Source organism: Athene noctua, chromosome 3 (assembly GCF_965140245.1).
Source record: "Athene noctua chromosome 3, bAthNoc1.hap1.1, whole genome shotgun sequence".
Classification (NCBI taxonomy): Eukaryota; Metazoa; Chordata; class Aves; order Strigiformes; family Strigidae; genus Athene; species Athene noctua.
In genome coordinates, this window is record NC_134039.1 from 29,826,973 (window position 1) to 29,849,856 (window position 22,884).

The 22,884-nt window shown below is 47.1% G+C and overlaps 1 protein-coding gene across 4 annotated transcripts in view; it reads left to right on the top strand.

Annotated features, from left to right (window-relative positions):
* The window catches only part of PICK1 (protein interacting with PRKCA 1), a 34,764-nt gene extending 11,974 nt beyond the window's left edge, over positions 1-22,790 (top strand). Inside the window, exons 1-13 of one of the 4 annotated variants that reach the window (XM_074902479.1) lie at positions 9,687-9,767; positions 10,744-10,835; positions 11,604-11,715; positions 12,203-12,331; positions 12,455-12,521; positions 13,822-13,911; positions 14,356-14,409; positions 14,509-14,571; positions 14,902-15,035; positions 15,807-15,899; positions 16,862-16,912; positions 18,326-18,470; positions 18,738-22,790. In XM_074902479.1, the coding sequence (XP_074758580.1) occupies positions 10,795-10,835; positions 11,604-11,715; positions 12,203-12,331; positions 12,455-12,521; positions 13,822-13,911; positions 14,356-14,409; positions 14,509-14,571; positions 14,902-15,035; positions 15,807-15,899; positions 16,862-16,912; positions 18,326-18,470; positions 18,738-18,979 (1,221 nt within the window). In that variant the 5' untranslated portion in view covers positions 9,687-9,767; positions 10,744-10,794 and the 3' untranslated portion in view covers positions 18,980-22,790. Of the gene's footprint in view, positions 1-9,686; positions 9,768-9,845; positions 10,230-10,743; positions 10,836-11,603; positions 11,716-12,202; positions 12,332-12,454; positions 12,522-13,821; positions 13,912-14,355; positions 14,410-14,508; positions 14,572-14,901; positions 15,036-15,806; positions 15,900-16,861; positions 16,913-18,325; positions 18,471-18,737 lie in introns of those variants that run through there. The other 3 variants (XM_074902477.1, XM_074902480.1, XM_074902478.1) reach the window with 3 other exon arrangements.
* Positions 22,791-22,884: the final 94 nt, after the last annotated feature.

Here is a 22,884-nt window from a genome sequence, read left to right on the forward strand (position 1 = left end):
ACAACCAATGCTTGCTTTAAATTGCCCAAGAGCCACCACCACTACCTCCCCACACAGATTACGCCTCCCATGGCTATGCCTCTCTCCTGCATGATCAGTAAGTCACATCCATGAAGGGTTAATTCAACCAGGGCCTTTTACTCCAAGTTGTTTTCCAAGTAGCTGAGAGAATAGGTCTCTTGTTACAAACATGGCTTCTGGGCATTTGGTGATGCTTTCCCTTTTCTCTCTCTCTGTACCACAAAAGATTCTTTTGTTCTTGTCCCTCTGTCTCATTTATTCTCCCCCACCCTGCACTCCCTCTTCCCTCCATTGGCTGCCAAGTGACTAAGGAATGGCAAAAAATGACCATAGCGCAGTCATGGCAAATATTTCTTCAGCTATTATCTGATAGAGACCTTGAGCATCTATGTGAAGGGCCCTCTGCCTTCCCTCAGGCTTCTCCTAGCGATGGGGAAAAATGAGTCAGACACAACAGGGCAGGATGTAAGTTGAATCAGCCCAACTTGCTCATGGAAATGTCTTGCGAATGGAGTCATGGTGCCTGTTTCAGGAAAATCAAATGATAGGGACCGAGAACTGGCAGGAGTCCAGTGGCAGCTTCAATGGGTCTAGATTTTTATAGGAACATTTCATTTATTAAAAAACATATGGGAGGCACAAAAAAAGTCACTTTCTTGCTTCCATATTTACTGATTCAGCTGTTTGTTAGCTGGAGCCAACTATCTTTGTTGGATAGGTTGTAATGTCATACAGTTTCTCCGCACCATTGCTGTAAATCTTCTTGCTGCATGCTCTCCTACCACAGAAAAGCTGTGCCACATCCCCATGGATATCATGTCTTCCTCATTGAAATCTGACCTCAGGCATTCCTACAGACATCCTTCTAGCTATAGTCTCCTTTCTCATACTGCTTCACTGAGTCATTTTGCATGTACATACATAGATATGTAAAAGTTCACATGATGCTAAAGTCACTGCAACTTCCACCATGACCTTTCTGCAACAGAAACAATTCCCCAGCCAGATTTCCACCTTCCTATCTTTTAGAGCATTTGGGTATATCTTTCACTGATACTGCCTTCTGCAAGAAAATAAAATTCTTCAGTCTCACCTGAAGCAAATCTCACTGTTTCTGCCTTTCTACTCATCTTTTCCACTGACCCTCTTCACTCCTCTGACTACCCTTTGTCCCGAGTCCATCTCAGTCTGTGTTGTGCTTTAGATGAGCACAGCATATGCTGCCTGACTCCATCGGCCAAGCTTTCTGCACTCTTCTCCCATTCAGTGCCTTAAATATTTTGGAAGGCCCTTGAAACAATCATTAAATTTCAGCCTTAGTGACTTCCCGCACACACGCATACAAAGCTGTGGATGTAAGGCGTTATCTGGGCAATTTTTGTTCCTGTAGAGAAGGGGAATGGACTATACAGATAAAAGGGCCATTATATTCTCACATTAGAACAATTTCTTGTCTAGTGGATTTTAACCAAACTGGTTAAAACATCATGCAAATGGTGCACTGACACACTCCTCATATCTGTATGACTGTGCCCACAATAAAGATTTGTGCTAAGTCAACCATATCTGTTTTGAAACTGCACGCAGAGCAGCTTTCATTGTAAAGCATCAAACCCATTTAATATGTAACAATTAAGGAATATATAATAATCCTCTTCCTGCTTCCTGGCTTGATAGTATCTAAATGAATCCTGACACAGAGATCCTTACTGCAATCCCAGCTGTGCCCCACTGCTCCCACTACTCTATCGTACAAACACTGATCATCTCCATCACAGAGGACAACCAAAACACTCTGAGATGAAGAATCTTGCCCTTGTCAAAAAAGCAAGTCTTTGGCAGATCCAGAATCTTGTTAATTCAAACGTTGTGCATCTAATGCTGTAAACATAAACCTTCCCCCCCCAAGCAATGCCCATGATGAAGCAATGCATTGCTGGATCCTCTTAGAAACCCCCATTTAGCAATGATGAAAGGAAAAGTGTTTGCTTCTCCCGGGTTCGAATTCCACTTCACAGGGTGGGATCCCACAGTCCTGCAGTGGAGACTACTGTAGCCAAAGGCATTACACTGCCTAAAGAGCCCCATCAGTGTCATCTTTGCACCTTGTGGAGACCAAGAGGTCTGCTGTTGAAGTTGCTTCGGAAAAAGGAATCTACCACCATCTCTTTCACAGATGAGAAGCAGAAGGATGGATTATGGATTCTTACTTAGATAATTTTGGATGAATCAAGAAAGAGGGAGAGCTGGATGGCTAAATAAAGCCAATGAGATCACATGTTCCGCCTTTTTATCTGCTTTTCTCTTTTTGCTTTTGGATAACAAAGCTTCCTTTGATACAGAAGAAGAGAGGGGTAGGGAGGGTGGGGAGAGGGGGTGCCAGAGTCACCCCAATGGCCCCCGGTCACTTATCCACGCTCCTTAATGTGATGTTCCCACTGACAGAGACAGAAAAAAACAGTGATCTCATGATTCCAGAGACGATGCATGCAAACAATGCTGGGAGATGAGGTGTGAAGGGGACAGGAAAGAGGGGTAAAGGATGAGTGAGGAAAGGCAAGAAAGGGAGAGGGAAGGGCAGAAGTGATAGGGAGAGGGGAAACAGGAAGCAGGACCTTGGAGGACAACTGGATGAAGTTAGAAACTGAAGGTCAGAAACCAAAAGAGGATGTGTAGAGGGATTGTAGGGAAAAGGAGAAGAAAGAGGAGTCTTGAGACCAAGGGTAATAGGACTGGAGGAGGAAGGTTAGGTGTGACATTGTATGGCAGACTGAGGGCAGGGTCAGGATAAGAGCTGACTGAGTTGTCGAGTATGTAGGAAAGGGAGGCTGGGCTCAGAGACAGTGTGGTGGGATGAGAAACAAGGGCTTGAGACAAGCATGAGAAGGAAAGGAGAGGGAAGTACCTATGGGGTCGGGAGCAGAAGACTTACTGAAACTTGTTACTTTTGCATTCTGCTTACACAAAAGCAGGTCACCAGATCAGTTAAGAGAATAACCCTGGTCTCTTGCAGCCCCAGAGCCAACAGATCCCAGATGCCAGGAATGCAAAGGGGAGAGAGATTTATTACCTGAGGCATTCAGCCATGTCCAAGGGAGGCAGTGGTGAGGCAGTGGGACTGGAGATAGGCAGCCTGGTTTCCACTTTGGTTGGGCTGATGTCTCTGCAGGAGACTTTCACACCTGCACAGAGGGGCACTGCGTGTGTATTACACCTCACCTGCCAGCAGTCACTTCCTTCAGCCTTCTTCCTTTCCTTCCCTCCTGCCCTTTCCCTCCTCCTTCCCTCCCTTGTTCCTCGCTGCCTCCCCACAGGAAGACAAGAGCTTAGCACATTTGGCAGGGCACGTCCCACCTTTTTCTCCTTTCCCCAAGGGGACCTGCCACCCCAGCAGCCCTTGACCCTAACCACTGAAGCAGCCAGGGCCCAGCGGGAGGCTTTTGAGCACACAGGGCTCCCGATGGAGCTGGGACAAAGAGGGGATGAAGGAATGGGGGAACAACTAAAAGAAAAAGTGTCTCCCATTATGAGCTGCCATCTCCATGTCTCACAGCTCTCCCCAACATCAGTCTGTCCCAGGGGCTCATCACATTTCCCCCCTCCTCTGTCTGCTTCATGGCAGCTAATTGGTGACCCACTGACAGTCTCTGTCCATCACTTGTCTCTGCTCACAATGGGGTAATTAAACCCTGACCCTCCACTCCTTTTATCCATTTCCTCTGCAGTCACTCCCTGAAATGGCAGAGGGGAGGGCCTGCTGTGGAGGCTCCTGCCCCAGCCTCCAGCTGTAATGAAGATGTAAAGCTCAGGAAGGACTTGCTGTGAAGAGAAAGATGCTGAGGGGACAGCCAAAGAGATACTGAGTAGTACAAGGCTTCCCACATGGTTATGGTGAGCTCTGCTGACCTACCTCCATCATGGTAAACTGTCAGCTCTTTATCATTACACCCACAGGTTGTCCAGCATCCTTCCCCTGCCCATGCATACCTACAGCAAACCCACTGCTCCTCTGCATGTCCTCAGGGCAGTGCCAGGTGTGGGTGCCAGCTCAGGCCTAGCAAAGCTTTCCAGGAGCCTCAATACATTCAGTCCTGGGCTTGCTCCCTCACAATACCACCCAGGTTTGATGTACCCCAACCCAAAGCTTCTGCACTCCCTGCTGTGAACCCATCACCTCCACTCGGGCTAAGCCCAGTGCCTCAGGCCTGACACATCGGGCTTTCCTCATTAAACACGTGCAGAAGGGCAGAGGGCAGTCTTGGTGACAGGGTGCATTCCATGGAACACAGTGCATGGACCCAGGAGCTGGCCAGGGCAAGGTGATGGTTGCTCTTGCCAGCACCACAGGACAACAGGGGATGCATCCAGTGACAGACAGGAGTCACAAAATTCCAGGAAGTTCTTCTGGGTTTTTTGATTATTTTTTTTTCTGGCTTTCTGGCACTCTGCAAAATTTATTACACAGATTGATAAACAGCCAGAAATGATGCCGAGCAACCCAGACTCTGCTTCCTCCTCCCTACCCCAAGTGGGGAAGCTGCCTCCCTCCCACGCATGAGCAAGAAGGGCTGAGGCCACCCGGGGAAGGGCATGACAGCTAAAGCAGTGCCCCTGAACAATTAAGCACTGTCCCAGGCACTGCACACCCCTGTCCCGGGAACAAAAGAGTCACACACAAGAGACCTGACTGTGAAGCCTCCATCCGCTTTCATCACTGACCCCCAGGGCAGTCAGGGCACAAGGTCAGCCCACTTAAACTCCAAACTCGGACAGAAATAGAGCTGGGAAGTGGGTAAGGGTGGCCAAGTGCAGGGGTCCCCAACCATTTGAGGGGTTGTTTGACTGAGCCGTTTCATTCCATCAAAGACACATTTTTTTCTGGAAGGAAAATGGAGAGCAGCGGGTGTGAAGGGAGTAAGGGGGAGTCAGGGTGTTCACCGTGAATTATGACCACTCTCAACAAGAGTCTTTTACATTGCGGAGGTGAGGAGAGGATGGGGTAATTGGGCATGTTAGACCCATGCATAATGAGGGCAAGTCTCTGCCTGTTTCCCACCCTCCACTCTGCCACTCCTCATGAGATGTGTCCTCCATACGCTCTGTTGCTATTCCACTGTGGGGCTCGGCACCCCAAGGGCTCAGGCCAAGGACCACAAGCTTTGATAGTGCCTCACCAGACTGGCTGTCCTCCTGGGCTATGCAATAGCGTGTGGTCATGTTCCTGGTGTGGAAAGGCTGAAAGCTGCCTTACTAATTAAAAAAGATCAACCAAGCCAGGGCTCATGCTTTCCACATGCAGGGTCTCAGAAAAAGCATTAGGATTTGAGTTGCTGTTTTTTTCAGGTTGTAAATAGTGCTTTTGCATGTAACAGCTGTACCTTCTGGGTGTCAGCACTGAGCAGTACATTAGTGGTAGGTAAGAACAGATGCTCCTGAAACCTATCTCCTTGACTAGGAGGAGAAATATGTGGGGACAAAGTCGAGAGGGAGTGAAACATGTTGGGTCCATTTGGAAATACAATGCATCTACCATGGAGCATTGTCCATTTTACCAGGCTTATTCCCCTCTGGGTAAGCTTCTGATAGTTTTAAACGCAGGAAATTTCAGAGGAAGGACAATTAAAACACGCAGCAAGAAAAAAGTACAAAAGAAAAAAATGCACAAAAATACTGCTTTTCACCGTCCAAACTAAGTCAGCCTGAACCCCAAAGGACAGTGATACTGTGTTCTGCTGAAACTGTGAGGAGTTTGAATACAGTGGCAATAAGCTGTACAGGTTGGTAAATAAGCAGTCAGGTCATTTGTAGCCATGTTTTCAATGTTTCTCACTCCTTCCTCTCTGAGTTGGCAGCTCCAGGATGCAAGCGCTGACAGCAAACACCCATCCTGGCATGTGATAAACCACCTCTGTGTATGACAGTCCTCTACTTCACCCCAGTGGGGCCACCACCACCTCCATCTCCCACCTGCCCCACATAGAGGCCCCTGCAGGGGTTTGGAGGGCTCAGCATAAGTGGGGCAGGGATGGGGCAGGCAGGCTGTGGAGTGGTGAGCAAGGAATACAAATTACCCACTGAAAGTTTCCCCCAAAACAGACAACTCGGCTCAAAGGACAACAGTCAAGGAGGATATTAGCTCAGCATTAGTTGTGTTGATGCTGACAACAGCAGCAGAAAACCAGCCAGAAACACGGGATTCAGCACAGACCCAGTACAGAGAAATCCATCTGAGTGCCAAGAAGCTAACTAGTCATGCAACATATGATCTGCTTGCAGACTCCTTATTACACATGATGAAAGACAAGCAGAAGGGGGTTTGACTCTCAGAGCCTGGGCTGACTTTTCACGGGCTGTCTATTTGGGGGTGGAAAAATGTCTGCATTCGCAAACTGAGCCTTCTTGATCCAAGCCATATTGGAGGACTGTAAGCAGCGAGCCCACTTTTCAGGATAAAGCTGCATTTCAGATTTCTGATACAATTAATCAGACCTGCTCTTGAAAATGAACAGCTTCCTGGATTTTTTTACACATTGGCTAGCCTTAATTTTGTGGATTTTAGATAACCATTTCCATCAATGATTCATTACTTTTTCCCTTGGGAGGAGGCAATCAGCTGGATTTCTAATATTGAGACAGACATGGCTTTAGGGCACATGCAGATTCGTTCTCCATCTCATGCAAAGAGAATCCAATCGATCTCGGACGTGTTGGAGCAACAGTACACAAAAGGCAGGGTCAGTCAGCACATGGGTACAAAGGCTGATGCTTCAGGGACATACTGAAGGACATACACAATGCCCACACATCAGTGGGCACACCACAAAAGCAAGGCACATCAGACACACAGGTTTTGGCCTTGTCAGTGTCAGCAGGTCTGGTTTTCTACCTCAGGCCAGTTCTGCCTCTTTTCTTTCTTTCTAATGGCAGGAGCTGCCAGGAAAGGAGACATTCACTGCCTGTTCTTTTCCCCTGCAGCTCTAGTGAGCAGAAGGCGGACGCAGGAGAAATGAGGTCCTGGGACTTCTTTTAACCAGTCCGCTGCCCAGACATATGCAAGGCCCTGAGCAATCCCCCTGGGCACAGCCAAATGATTTATGTTATGCAGGTGTCCTCCTAGGTGTGGGGGAAAGTTTTGTTTCTCCTTGCAGTAAAACAGGAAAAGTATTTCACCGTTGCAAACCCAGTCGTACGCTTGAACCGAGGCCCCCTTCCCGCAGCAGAAGTTCTCAGCAGCGCCCACACGGTGGAGCTCCCCGCTCAGAAATGAAGCCCAACTGGACGGCCTGGTGGTCACTTCCTCTGGGGTGACCCTGCAAAGCCCATGGTCACGAAGCGAGAGACAGCAAGGGACGGTGTGGGACTCCCTGACCCCCTGCACGGAGCAGTCCTGCCGTGGAATGGCGCAGGCAGCAGGCCCGACTTCTGCCTCTGCCGATGATCGGCTGAGTGACATTCCCTTAATCAGCTCCTCTGTATTAACTGTCAACTTCGGGAGGGTTCTGCTGGGTTTCCTCTGTGTTCTGCAGTGCCCAGCTAGCAGGCCGGACTTCAGCGGCAGCTGCGATGTAACTGTATCACAAATAGGTTAACCCTTAGTTGTCAATAGCGAAGTTATATGCTCTGAGAAGGACAAGAGGACAGATTTTCTTAAAGATTTCATTTCAAAGTAAGTATTCTAAGAAGAAAGTTATGGACGGTTATTTTGATCCAAGAATTTGAAAGAGAATTACACAGCAAAACATTTCCAAATGTTGCAGGGTCTCTCTCAGGGTCACAGAATTGCAGAATCTTTCCAGTTAAATTTTCACTGTCTCTAGGGATGGCTATTCCATCACCTCTCTGGGCTGCTATAACAGTACTTACCCACCCTCACAGTACTTTCTTTTCCTTTTATTGCGCCAGAATTTAGTGCTGCAACTAGCAGCAAGAGGCAAGGGCCGCTTCTCTTTTGTTGTGTATAAGTCCTGGGAAGAGTCTGGCTCTGTCTTCTCTGTATCATCCTCAGCTGCAGTCAAGTGTTGTTGCACTGCTGAGCCCCATCAAGCTCCTCACATGCAAGATCAGGGTCTGGCTCATTAATTCTAGTGCTTCACTGATGTAAAACTTCTGTCAGTTCCAGGGTCAGGATGTCACTCTCTTCTCCTCAGAGAGCTTCCACCTGAAGGACTGCATTTCTCATTCAGCTTCCCTTCATAAATAAATCACCTCTTAGACTCAGGACTTCAAAGTGATTATTAACAACACACTCTTGCCCTTGTGCTCTAGTATTGTGGGTGGCTTCAGTTGGTGTTTTGATGTATGCAGTCAAGAAGTTCATGGGACTGCACACTGCAAACTCTAACCACCCTCTCAGCCAGCAGGAGAGGTCATTGTTATCAGCCAGTCCTTGTTCCTGGTCACAGAGGAGTTTTCAGTTCAAAGATCACACTTTTTTTTTTTGAGCCGCATCAACAAGTCAGGTTTGGCAGCCTGGTAATTGCTCAGAAGCCAGCAGTGGCTGGAAGAGATGACACGTAACACAACAGGCAACCACATTCTTCTGGGAAAACAAAGCATTCTCCCAGTGATGGTGCTGTCTTGATACAAGCAGAAAATTCATTTAAACACCTAACCGCTACCCACACACACACATTGCAGAAGAGAAGAACAGGCAGAAGCAGCTTGGCAATCCTGCCATACACATGACAGCACAGTGGTTTTGTACACAGCTGTGCTGACTGGCTTCAATCCCTGCTTCCACAGGTCCCACTGGCCTGCCTGCAGCAGGGGCGTTTGTGCCAACCAGTTTCAAAGCTCTTTGTGTCCCTGCTGTCATCTGAATCATCAGACTAGGATGTGTTCACATTTACAAATGTCTTTCTGAAACACTCCTTTGCGTGGGAGGCCGACGCGGGGTGTATTTGTGTAGGGTACATCACATTCCATAGGTGACAGCAACAGCTCTGTATTTTTCCAAGTGCCAAGTGCAAGAGAGGGTCTTTCCCTCAAGGCGGGCACACTTTGGGTGCTCCTCCTGGTGACTTAACAGCTGATAGCTCACCACTTTCCACTAATAACAGCAGTACAAGTCATAGTGCTGCTGTTTTGTGCTGTGCCATAAAACCTGTTCAACTCACTGGTTCTCATCCTCTTCTTCAGCTGCTGCCACCCTTGCAGCTCCCTCTCTGTGACTTACTGAGGCCAAAGGTAACTACGGAAACCTAAAGCCGAGCTGGAGATAGCACAAAACCTGGGCTGGAGGCTGCGGGCCTGACACCGCCATACTGCCGCCGCCCTCTCCGCACACTGTGGTGCTGGAGGGGCCCGTAGGCCTTGGGGCACGGGGTGGGGGGACGGACACGCACAGCCTGAGGACACTTTCTCCCAAGAGCCAGTCTCCGCCGGGCCAGCTCCCTGAACCGGCCGCACCGGAGCGGGGCTGGCTGGGCGGAGAGAGAGCGGCCCTTTCCCCTGAGGCCGAGGTGAGCCCCTGCCCGGAGGAGCGGTAGCGCGGAGCTGGAGCCTGGGTTACCCGCCCAGAGCCACGGCGCCGCCACCGCCGCTCTCAAGATGGCGGCAGGAGCGAGCTGGCCCCGCCCCCGCCCCCGCGGGTCTCCGTCCCCATGGCAACGCGGCGCGAGCGGAGGGGGCGGTGCCCCGCCCAGCGCGCGGGCGCTTCCGGGCCGGCCCCGGCGGTGACGTGTCTGCGGGCGGCCAGCGCCAGGCGGCAGGTGGCAGCGGTGCCGCGCGCCAGGCGGCCGCTTCCGGTGAGCCACGGGACACCCCGCACCCCCCGCCCTCGGGGCCGCCCCCCGCGGCTGCCCCGGCGACGGTTTCGGCGGGGGGCAGGCGCCGTGCTCCTCCCCGCGCCCCGCGCAGAATGGCCGGGCCAGTGTCCCCCTCCCCCGGGTCTGCGGGCCGGGGCTGAGGCCTCGGGCCGGCAGGAGACCCCTCCGCCAGGGCCCCACACCGAGCCTCCGGCGCCGGGCCCTCGCTCGCCCCGCGGCCCCCGGGCCCCGCCCGGTGACAGTGCAGGGGGTGGTGGACACGCTTGCGCCCGGCGGCTGTGCCCGACGGGCGAGGCCGCTGCCAGGAGGGACGCGGTGTGGCGAGCGGCCGGCGAAGCCGTCGCCCGTCGGCGGCTGGCGGAGTTGGATGTGGCGGTAACCGCCTCGGCAGGATGCAGCCGCGGTATGGCGCTGCCGAAGGACGCGCGAAACCAAAACGAAGTACTGTCCGAAGTTAAAATAGAAGATGAAACAAGGGCTTGTGCGTGGGGAAATAATGAGGCTCTTTGTGAAAACGAGTTGAAGAATCTTTGCGTAGCCTCCCGAGATAGATGAGCGTCAAAAAGTGACATAACTTGTTACTAAGTCAAGAACAAAATGGAGTTTTAACGGATGTAGAGGGTAGAACTGTAAATGCCTTTAAGAGCCTTGGTGCAGGTAGAGCATGTGAAGAGGCAGCTTCCAGAAAGGACCACGTTTTGTTCTGTGCTTTGGAAATACTGCACGTGCAGGGTTTGAAACATGCAGCATTTAAACTAGAGGACTTTCTCTTCTCTCATTCACAACAGAGAATCAGAGACCTTTGACATGGTTTTCATCTTTGATATAAAAACAGACAATGATGTGACATTCAAAAAAAAAAAAAAAGGAATCAACAAGGGTGACAGATTGATTCTCTTAAGATTTCTATTGAGATCATTGGTTCATGGGGGTTTATTATGTTCTTTCTTCCCAGGGAGTTTGGAATAAGCAGTTGCAGACTAAGAGGCTCCACTTAGCTAAAACAATGTTTGCAGATTTGGACTATGATATTGAGGAAGATAAACTGTGAGTATTTCACTTGCCTTTTCCTGGGTTTTGCTAACAATAGAAATAGTCTTTGCAGCCAAAACTTACTGGGAGTGGATAAATTTACCTGCTCCTGCGTATTGGAGACTCAGACTTGCTGTTCAGTCCTGATTTCTTGCTCTCTCTGGGGACTGGGGATGAGGCATTGTTGTGTTGGTGAGCAAAGGAGAACATTTTCTGTTGCTCTGCAATAACTACCCTGCATCTGATTGCAAAGCGGTGCTGACAGATCTTCTCTAAATTAGTAACCTTAGCCAGAGAAAAAAAAAATTATAATGGAGGAAAGAGAATTAAGAGACAAGAAGAAGTGGAGAGAAACTCAGGATTACTTAGGTTTGTAAGGAGGGTAACACTGGCATTTCCTGCACAAGTAAAAGGTTTGCTGAGATTAGCAATTTATTTAACGTGGAGCACTTGTCTTGCATCTTGTTTATGCTGTGCAAGTTTTCCTCTCACTCCAGTGCTAAGAGCAGGTGAAACACTCTCTAAAACATGATAGCCTTTCCTCAGCACCTAGCAATGCAGGAGGGTGTCTTTCCCACCTTGCATGCAGTCTCAAAAAAGGTAGCCCAGAAGATCTTTCTTCTGGCCTGTGCTGGTAGACTGTATGGCAGAGATGATGTTATGAGTTCAAATGTGCAGTACCCATTATGTTTTCGGTTTGTATTGACTCAGATACCAGAATTGTTTCATACACATGCAACTCTGCCAACCATGTTCAGTTATTCATTCCCTGTCTCATTCTAGGGGGATCCCCACTGTACCTGGGACAGTGACCCTGAAGAAGGACTCTCAGAATCTGATTGGGATCAGCATTGGGGGAGGAGCACAGTACTGCCCCTGTCTCTACATTGTCCAGGTGGGCACTCAGGGAGGAAGAATAAACCATCTTTGTAACATGGTGTTGGCCTGAGAGATGGAAAGCATGGAGAGTCCTATGCTATTCATTTTTCTCAAAGTGGGAGGCATCATCTTACTTTCCAGTGAATAAGATTTCCTTACCCTAGTACCTAATAGGTGTGGAAGAATTAAATTAAAACTTGTGAAATTACCATTCTCCTTGGAGAGCATGTTAGAATTTACAGGGGAATGGTGTGACATTCTCAACATCAAGAAATCCTGCGTTTGGGGAAGTGTGTCCTGGAGGCAAGAACTTCCTGAGAGAACAAGATGATCATCCCACCTCTTAGTTAGGAAAGAGGAAAAACTGCAGCTTCACTGTGAACAAAATACAACTGAGTTAAATAGGAGGACTCTAATTGTCCCTTTTTTGTTCTTTAGCTCTGTATTCACCTTTCTCTTCCTCTTGATTCCAGACTACCTGTGCTCTTTCTCCTCTCTGCTAGGTATTTGATAACACTCCAGCAGCCTTAGATGGCACTGTAGCAGCTGGTGATGAAATCACAGGAGTGAATGGGAAGTCTGTCAAAGGAAAGACCAAGGTGGAGGTGGCCAAGATGATACAGATGGTAAAGGTGAGAGGTAGGAGGGGGCCACTGGAGCTTCTGGGTCATAGCTGACAGTTTATTGTCCGTTGGTAAAGGAAGCCGCTGCTACTTGCTTCCAGCACAGCAGTTCTGGATTTGCTCTTTCTACAGGGAGAAGTGACGATACACTACAACAAGCTTCAGGCTGACCCAAAGCAGGGCAAGTCTTTGGATATTGGTAAGATTGGTTTCTTTTTTTCCCAGAGTGTTAAAATGACACAGAGAGGTGAAAAGATTAGTCCCAACTAAAACCAAAGTAAAATTCTGGTTCTATTCTTCCTCTTAACTCAGTCACTGTCAAACAGATCCTGTCAAAGAGTATTACAAGTTTCAAAAAAATCTTTCCCTGACTTCTTGAAATAGTCCTGAAAGTTAAATTGAGACTTGACTGTTGTTGCAGGAGGCTTGTTTTTCTGTGCTGTGTTTAGCATGGATGAAACTCAATGAGATAATTTATTTTTAATACATGTAAGTTATGCTGACCTATTGAGATTTTCAGCTGTATGCAGAAATGTGTCTACTGAAAAACACTGGTTGCAGTTTCTCAGCTTGGAGAACAGTGATGAAATGCTTATCAACACTGAGTTTTTTACAACTGTAAATTTTACAGGAGAGAGGAGAGGCTTTATTTCTAAAACAAAGGATGTGTTTTGCACTAAGCCTCACAGCTATCTCCTTTATATGGTCTACCTTTCTCACTTTCCTAAAAAATTCTCTCTATTCACTGTGCTTTCATTTCGTTTCATGGTGATTAAGGTGATAATGAGTTGACAGGGGTTCAGTAAAATTGTGAGGAGTAAGATTGATTTCTGGGGAAACAGAAGTGTGGTGAGAATATGATATTTTCCAGAGATGCTGAACACTGTGGCTCCAGCTGAGTTCTTGGGAGCTGCAGGCACTTGGCATCCCTGCAAGTTTGCCTCTGAATAAACGTAGCTGAGTCATCTGATTCCAAAGAGGGCATAACTGTCTCTAGTAATTTGCAGTGTATGACCACCAAAGACAGAAATTCCATCAAGGTCTGACAAAAGCGTTTAACTAAGATCCAAGGGATAAAAGTAAGCAAAGGGATAACTTTGAGCATTAAATCCTATTTGTCTTGCTTTCAGCCTGGTCTCCTAACTTCAGTTCAAGTAATACAGCAAGTAGCATAAGCAAAGTTTAGTTCCAAATACCATGATAGGTAGCTTATAGCAAAGTGATTGGAATGGTCTTCCAGAATAAGTAGTAGAGCTCTATTGATTGAAGTATGTAAGATGTGAGAGCGGAATAGTCAAGATAGAAGATGTGCTGTATATAGCTGGACTGAACAACTAGGTTCTATGGTATTCTTTTTCTGCTCACTACCTCAGTGGTGAGTTAAGTTCAGACTGGCCAGCTTATTCAATGCCTGAGAAAGTGGTGAAGTATGCTAGTGTGCTTTTCATGCCCACAGAAATGTCCCTGATCCTGGTTTGCAACTCTCTTTTGGCCTTTAGTATTGAAGAAGGTAAAGCATCGACTGGTAGAGAACATGAGCTCAGGGACAGCAGATGCCCTGGGGTTAAGCCGAGCCATACTTTGCAATGGTAAGTATTGTCCAGGAGGACATTTTCTTAAGGGAACACTTATCCTCTTGTGCTTACCTACTTTTTATTGTTCCTTGCATGTTCCACATTATTCCTTCATAATCCTTTCCTTCCGCTATGCCTCACTGTTGTGATTGCCTCTGCCCTTCCTGAGTGATATATCCTGTTATTGGGGCCATTTAAATGTTAGCTAGGGTCAAGTTAATAGATCAAATTAAGTGGGGACCAACTCAGTGAATGCCAATAGGTGATGACCCCACACTGTAAAATCAGTTTGCAATTATTTTAAAAGCTTCCCATGTTGGACCAGGGGACAGGCATTAAGAGATGAGGAAAATTTGAACCAAAGTTATGCAACTGGTGTTTTTTCCAGTTGATCAGGTCTTAACCATGTCCTGGATTTGACTGTTGTAGTTCTGTATTCTGATTCTTGTTTCCATGTAGATGGACTGGTGAAGAGATTGGAGGAGCTAGAGAGGACCGCAGAGTTATACAAAGGTAAACTGTGTCTTACATCAGACACTAGATGAGAGGGAAGGATGCTTCTGTTGTGTTTCGGTGAAATAACTTACATGCTTTTTCTGGCTTCCATTACAGGCTTGACAGAGCACACCAAGAGTCTTCTCAGAGCTTTCTTTGAGCTATCCCAGACACACAGAGGTAAAGAGTGAGAGTGAAGGGAGCAGATTTCTCTGACCTCTAGTTTCAGTTTTAGTCATTACTTAGATGTGTGGTTCCCTTACCCAAAGAAAACTAAGTGTTGCAGAACTAATCTGGGAAGGGCTGCCCTGGTGTTAGTGGTGACAGTGCTAACACAGGCCTTGCCTTTCACATGAGACATTGAAGAAATGCCCTGCCAGCTTCTGGTCTTCGGGGAATATGTAACATTGTTCCCCAGCCGAGTGCAAGGTTATGGGAAGGAGTTGTAACACTGGAGGGAAGATTCTTCTCCGGGGCCAACTTCTTTCATCTGTTTTGTATTTATTCCAGCATTTGGAGATGTTTTCTCTGTCATTGGTGTACGGGAGCCTCAACCAGCTGCCAGTGAAGCCTTTGTGAAATTTGCTGATGCCCATCGCAACATTGAGAAGTTTGGGATTCACCTTCTGAAAACAATTAAGCCGGTAAAGAATTTAACTGTAGGAGTAAAGGGTCTGGAGAAGAGGGGAATCTAGAAGGACAGAAGCCTGTCTTTGAAGGTGTGGTCTTAAAGGTCATTTATTGTGGGAAGAACTGTCTTTGCTTTCCTTCAGGGAAATCTCTTCATAAAGAACCTAAGGGGTAATGTAGTGAATATATCAATCTTGTCCCTTTGACTTCTGCACATGAGTATGTTTCTGTCCTTTTGGGGATGAGGGAGTAGTTTGATCAGGGTAGTCCCTAGAGCCCTTTCCCTGATATTGGTACCCATAATTGAAAGATATCACTAAATTTAAAAGAGTTTAGATAAGCAGTCCACGAGCAATTTAAGGATTTCAATCAATATATTTGAGTGAGAGTCTCCAGGGGACCTGTCCAATTAGTTTAGCAAAGAGAGATTAGGTGTTGATTTGGGTGCCATTTTCAGTGCCGTGTTGGATGGACAGCGTTGGGTAGTGGGCCTTTTGAACCAGACCAACTGACAGTGAAAAAGGCGAGTTGAAAAAAGATGAATTCGGACTAGAAGCGAGGCATGCATTTCTAACACTCGAACCGCTTGCCAGTGACAGTAATGGATCCTCTAACCCTGGCAATTGTGAGTCAAGATCAAACATTTTCTTTCAAATATGCTCTAGTTCAAAAAAGAGTTAACTCAAGGTCAGTCTCATGACCTGTGCTGGTTAGAAGGTTGCAACTGATGAATTGTAGTCATGCTTTTTGGTCTTATATTCAGCAACAGGATGCTTCCCTTGCAGATGCTTACTGACTTGAATACGTATTTGAATAAAGCCATTCCTGATACAAGGCTGACTATCAAAAAGTACCTGGATGTCAAGTTTGAATATTTGGTGAGCCACTTTTTTTTCTTTTAAGTACTGGTTGAAATTAAGTTTTGTAGAATCATAGCCTGAAAGTCACGTATAGCTTATATGATCACACATCTATCCTTCCACAATCCATGTGAGAATGCCTTTTTTTTTTTCTAATCCTTTGTCTATTGCCAGATTACTCAGATTCAGATACCTGCTTTTAACCTAATAGTTCTCACAGGTAAGAAAGGTCTCCCAGAATCCAGATGGCTTATTTTGTACATGACTGAATTAATTACCTCATTTATTTGTAGAGTTCCTATGCAACTTACGCTCTTGAACTCCACTGAATAGCTCTTCAGTCCATATTTTTCAGGTAGTTTGGGATAGTCTTTCTTTAGCTAAATTAAACAACTGTCAAATCATATTTGCTTTCATTTAGACCGTGCCTTTTTTAAACTCCTCCATTCCGTTCAGCCCTTGTTTTCTACACCCAAAACCAGTAGGGTTGTTAAGTGCATCTGTTTTCTAACTAGGAATCTATTTCCTTTTACTAGTTGAGAGAAGTATTTGGAACTGCAGCCCTAAGGCAAGTGAATATGGCAGCATCTCTTCCCACATGTCCTTCCCCCAGTTCATCTTTTTTTCCCCCCTCTTATTTATTGCTTCCTCGTTATTTTCTGGTACTGTGTTTTCCCAAACAGTAGATGAACACAGGATTTTTCTCCTACTTAGGTTATACTTATCCAAAGTATTTGCTTCTGTAATATAAATAATGAGTGCCTTTTCTCTCCCCATCTTTAAACAGATTTTCTTTCCACCTGGAATGTTTAATATACTCTGATCCCACTGTGCTTTCCCCAGTGTCCCTAGCTGCAGCATTGAAGGAAGGCTTGAAATGGTACAACCCTATGGCTATGGGTGATGATGAAATTGATTCTAATTCTTAGTATTTCCTTCTTTTTTTTCTTTTTTTTAAATTTATTTTAAATTCTGCGAAGTCTTACTGCCTGAAAGTCAAAGAGATGGATGATGAAGAGTACAGCTGCATTGTGAGTACCAGTACTGTGGCAGTGACAACTGCATACTCTCCTTTCTGCAGCTTCCCTGTGCACACTGCCTTATTAATGTGAAAGCACTCCTGTGCTTGTGTGCACCCAAACTAGTGAATACATCCCAAGAATTATATACATTTGTTCTTAACATGTTAGAAACTGGAGATCCTTAAATGCTACCTAGGAAACCCTGCCAATAACTGTTATGAATTACTGGTGCTGTGGAATATTAGAGGGACCAGAAATCTCTGCAGGTTGTTTGCTCGGTGATTGCCTGTCTCAGTGTTTAAGTAATACTAGCTTGTGTAAGGCGGATTAAGGTGTTAATCTTCACAGATTCTATTCGTGTGTAGTGTACAGCTTATCATTAATTCTGGAGTGTTTCTGAGAAATGGACATTTAATTTCTCTAACAAAATGTGTACAAAAATTGCATTTGTAGTTGAGGAAAATTTATTAACAATAGGGTTTTTCCTAAAAACAGGTAATTTAAAAGACTTAAAAAAAACCCCATTCTTCAGTAACAGTTTGCTGTCTGGTATAGAGTTTTGCAACTAATCCTTAACAGCTCTGTTTAAGATAGCTAAAAATGTCCCCTCCAGTTTCCCTGCATAAAAGTAAAATGTTGTTTTATCCTAGGTATTAATCCTAGAAGAGGGGCTTGAATTTTTGCAATACCGAATTCCCAGTGCCAGGAAGGAATAAAACTTCCCTAACACAACATTTAATTATATCTTTCCTGCTAAATGAAAAGGAAAGAATCCCAGTCTTGCCCAGCAGAGCAACATCTTTGGGTTTGGCACATGCAGTGTGCATTACCAAGCCATAGTCAGTAACAGATTTTTACATATGTTATCTTTACAGGTGCAAGAGAAGAATGCTGTTTTGCTGACAGACCTAAACCCTTTCTCTCAAAATATTGTGTGGGACAATATATAGTTCCCTCCCTGCTGGTTTCCAGCGTTGTGTCTGGATATCACAGGGTTCCCTGTGTAGGTGTATAATATGTTATGCAATCCATATAGGGTGAAGCTTGCAGAGGAGGGCAGAACTTTTTGTGTGATTGATCTAAATTAATATATCCTTCATATGCTAGACTTGTTTCTTCATAGTGCCTGTCTTAATAGTTCAGATAAGAAGTCATGACTGTTCTCTGTGCTGGGTTGGAAGGTGCCTGTCCTTTTGTCCTTGCTTACAGTGGTTGGCATGTATTTGGCCTTCAAAACAGCCCCATTGACTACCAGTTGTTGATGTGGCTCAGCATTCCTCATGTTTTGTGCTTCTTGACTGCAGTTCCAGTGAGCCCGAGAGGGCTGTAATAACCCAAGGTCATTGTGAGTCCACTTCTATAGGCAAGCTCTCTGTACAAGCACTGTTGTGGGAGTCTAAAATGTGGCCGTGTCTTTGGCAGGCTCTGGGAGAACCCCTCTATCGGGTCAGCACTGGGAACTATGAATACCGCCTTATCCTGCGTTGCCGGCAGGAGGCTCGCACACGCTTTGCCAAGATGAGGAAGGACGTGCTAGAGAAAATAGAGCTCCTGGACCAGAAACACGGTGAGTACTACTGGTGTGGCCAGCACTTCAAGGGGTCAGACAGACATGGCTTTGGCCTTCATGCTCCTCCTTTGTCTCAGCTCAGAAATCTTTGCTGAAGAACCCTTCTGTGGCTGTGCCCGGGACAACAGCCCTCAGAGGCCAAAAGGGATGAATGTGTAGCAGACTGTAACTAAAGCTGGCGAGGGAGACTCAAATCACAGTCTTCATCCTCAGCTTGTGAAGGGGGTTTTTGCCTGATTTGTTCCCAACTTGTCTCCACTACAGTGCAGGACATCGTGTTCCAGCTCCAGCGTTTTGTATCCACAATGTCTAAGTACTACGACGACTGCTATGCCGTGCTCCGAGATGCGGATGTCTTTCCCATTGAGGTGGACCTTGCCCGCACTACTCTTAACTATGGGCAGAAGGACACATACACGGATGGGGCAGAAGAAGAAGGAGGAAGCGAGAGAGAGGGTAGTGGGAAGGAAGATGCGAATGGTGAAAAGCTCATTGATGATGCCTGAGTGTGCCAGCGTGGCCAGAGGAAAGACTTTACAGACTGTTATAAAAACATGTATTTTACATGGCGATTCATCCTCTGTGACTTTCTGTGTACATACAGCCTGGGACTCCTGCTCTGCTTTGGGTGGGGGTGGCTGACTGGATTGGGACCGGCCTCTGCTTTCCTCTCTTTTCCCTTGCTTGTTTGCCTGGATATTTCTTTCTGCCCAGCTCGGGCACTGAGGTGTGGGGAGGAAGATCCCCTAGCACACCGCCACGCGACTCTGCATGCAGACAGGACACTGCTGAGCGTGCGGGGCACACTGCTCCCCTCTGGCACATGGAAGCCAGTTACACATGTGGTGATAATTGCAAATGGCGAGGACAGCCCCCTCTGTCCTCCCCTGGCATTATGGGAAGGTGTTAGCACCAGCATTGTTTACTTCACCCCACTGCTCGCTGTCTTGAAGCTTCCCATTCTCTGGCCTGTTGTAAACTTCCTCGCTCTTTCATCTGTCCTCATGGACTGCAGGACTGATTTTGTAGGATGATCACTGCTGCCACTCCCAGCTCTCTGCCCCACTGTTTTTAAGAAATAGGAGCAAGTCCAAACAGATGCCTAGAACCAGTGGTGGTACATGTCATCAGATCACTCCCCGCCAAGGGGCTGGGGGAAGCTCTCATACGCTGGGCTGCTGCAACAAGGTAGAAGTCTCTTCCCCTGGCTACCATCCCTCTAATCATCCCTGAGCTCCTGTGCAGCTGGCGCCATGTGCACGCCCCATAGCTACACACCAGGGCTAGAATCCTGCAGGATGTGGCTCTGCCCTTCCCTGTGGGAAGGAGGGACCTAGTTCAGGAAGGACCCCCCCCTACTCGGCTGACATGCTGAGGGGTGAGCATGCTTGTCTGAGGCAGGTGGGTTCCTGGGAGTGACAGCAAAGCTGTACACATCCACTTTCCATCGTTCTCTGTTACAGCTCTTTGCAATGGACAATAACCAAACATGCTTCTAGAGGATGTGCAGCTAGTCCTGCACATGCTTTCATTGTGCAGCTGCCAGGAGGAGCTACCTTAGAACTGCAAAGGAGACATCCCATCCTTAAACTAAAGATGAGAGACAGGAAGCCTTATGGAGAGAGCAAGACATGGCCTGTAGGCAGAGGCTTTGAGATTTTTTTAGTGCAGAGTGTGACTAGCATACCACCTCCTGCTCTCCTCTCTGCACGGCCATTTTGTGCTGCCTCTGGGCCAGACAGAAGCAGTACCTAATGTCCTGTTAACCAGCACAAGGGAAAGGGGGAAAGAAAAACCAAGGTAAGTGAGGCTGTTTCTTTCCTCCTTCCTTTTCTCCTCCCTCCATCCCTGTGGGCTGATCCCAGCTGCAGATGGCACTTTCTATTTTAGCAGGCACCACAACTGCCAGGAATGGTGTGCTGCTTGGAGGCAAGGGTTTTGACTTCTCTGTCATTACATTCTAGTGGTAGTGAGAGAGGTTATTTAAGGGCATTAATTTATGATTAAGATATTTGGTTTTTCTCTTTGATTTGGTTTTGGAGCTTTGTCGTCTCTGTGGGTGCCTGGAAGCAAGCCATCCATGGTCAAGCTGCTCTCAAAGATTTAAATGGACTTTGATGTACTGACTGTTGTTCTAATAAAGAAAAATGTGACATTCTGCTTCCTGTCCTTCATGGTTTTCTTTAGTAAGATTTTTGCTCATCCTTTGGTTTTAATCTTAAAATACAATGCTGGGAAGGAGGAGTGTCATGTTCTGGCCATTATTTTCTTGTTCATGCTGGTGGATAAGCTCTATGCCAAGATGCAGTGGTTACTGCACCACAGGTTTCCAGAGGAGGCTTATAAATGCTGTAGCAAGGCTAGTATTCCATGTAGTACCAGCTTCTCTGCATCTTGGCTTCCGTGAGGAATGCCAGCCTTGCAAAGCCACCTGTTGCCTTAGTCCTGCTTTATGCCATCCTTGCACCCCTCCAGGACCAGCTTCTCCACACAGCTCAGCTGTTGTATCACAAACTTGAGCTGATGCTTAAGTCCGTGATCCGCTTTCAGAGCTGTTTGTTGCTAAAATATGAAGTGGTTAAGAGGAACAGAGAAAATGCTTCGTTGGAGCCTGCCTGAAAGCAATGCCAAGTGGAAAGCACCGTAACCAGGTTTTTTGCAGCCTGACTGCTGGAGGGGAGGGAAGAGGTCTGTAGCAAGAGATTGCCCCTTAAGGGCAATTGCCTTTTGTGAAAAGATTTAAGAGCAGGAAGAGAGTGGGAAATGTTGACTGGTAACAAGGAAACAGAAGGGACCTTGTTCCAGTGACCTGCCTGGTGCTGAGAGGGGCAGTTGTTTTCAGGCTGTGAACCTTGGACCTCTGGGAAGTTGTGAGCTGCTTCTTGGAGGGGCCATTGGTGAACAAGGAAAATCCAGCCTGGGTGACAGGGGTGGCTGGGGAAAAAGCTGCAGCGCATCTTGGTGGAGTAGAGCAAAAACAGTGATCTTACCTTCTGGGGAGGGGAGAACAAGCTTGCGGAGCAGTGAATGAATGCTTACAGGGCTCCTTCACCCTTGCTGCTGCTCAGTCTCATTCTGGCTCATTCTCCCAGAGCTTTGCAGCTGGGGGGTTGTCATGGTGCTTAGTCAGATTTGGGATGTTTCTAAAGGGGTTTGAATAGGAAAAAGTCCAAAGTCACTGCTGTGACTGACTCACAATCAGAGCTAAGAATGGTGGGGGTGGTAGCCATGGTGGGACAGGGCACAGCCCCATGGTGTTTAGCTTCACTCCACTTTCCAATTCTTATGTCTCTTCTTAAACTGACATTCTTCAGCAGCTTTATTTTGCTTGTCATTTACTGCTCTTTGCTTGGGAGCATCTAGAATGAAACTCTTTCCTTCATGTCCCCACTCCCCCTCTGGGTTTCAATGGCTTTATGGGTCCTGCAGGCTTCACCCATTACCCATTTATTTGTAGTCAGTCTGGTCTGGAATGAAACACCCATCTTGATGGTCCCATGAGCTGCTTTCCCTGTAGCCCTCTGCTTAGTTTTTGATCCCTCTCTATAGTCACAGGTTCCCCCAGGGCCTCTGAGGTGAAGCAGTTCAGGAAACCGGAAGAAAGGGCTTTGGCCAGGGATGTTTATAAAAGATCCAGTCCTAAAGCAGATTAGGAGTGGTTTAAACATGCCAGGGAAGGTTGTCCTCTCTGAATCTAGAAATCTACCACTGCAGCAGGGGTGAGGGGGTCATGCCTGCCTTACCACGTGCTCCAACACCCTCGTTAGTGGCACACAGGCTTGTCCTTCTGCCTTACCTTTGATTCCTTTATGTAACGGGGTGTTCTCTATTTAAAAGAAAAACACATACGCATCTGGTGCCATTCCTGCTGAGTGGGTAATCACTTCGGACATGGTTATTTACCTGCCCTGAAACCTCCACCCTCACAGGGACCAAGTTGTTCCCTTCACATGTCAACAGGACTCACTTCAGCCCAGATAAAGCCGGCTCGCTGCTATTCCTGTCAGTGAGGCTCTGTCTCATGGCTGCTCACCTAATGGTATTAGTCTTTCAACTCAGCACTTACCTACTTGGAAGAGCAGCATCATGTGTCACTGCTGCAGCTTTACCACCTGCAAAAGATGCTCCAGAGGTGGTTGGAGCCAGTGTCCCACCAGTTTAGCAGTGCCCAAGGAAGGTATTGCAGGAAACGTGGTGTCTACCCCCATGCTGGCTGCAGCTGGAGGTGGCCCAGATGACAGCTATGAATTACACCACCTCCTAAACCTACCGCCAGCTTGGCTGGTGCTATCCTGACCATGGAAGTGGGGCGGAAGAAACACTGACACCAGACCAAAGCATCAGATTGATTACAAAGAGTCTCTAATTGTTTGTGTTGTGTATTGTGACAATGTAGAAGGAAATGGAGAGT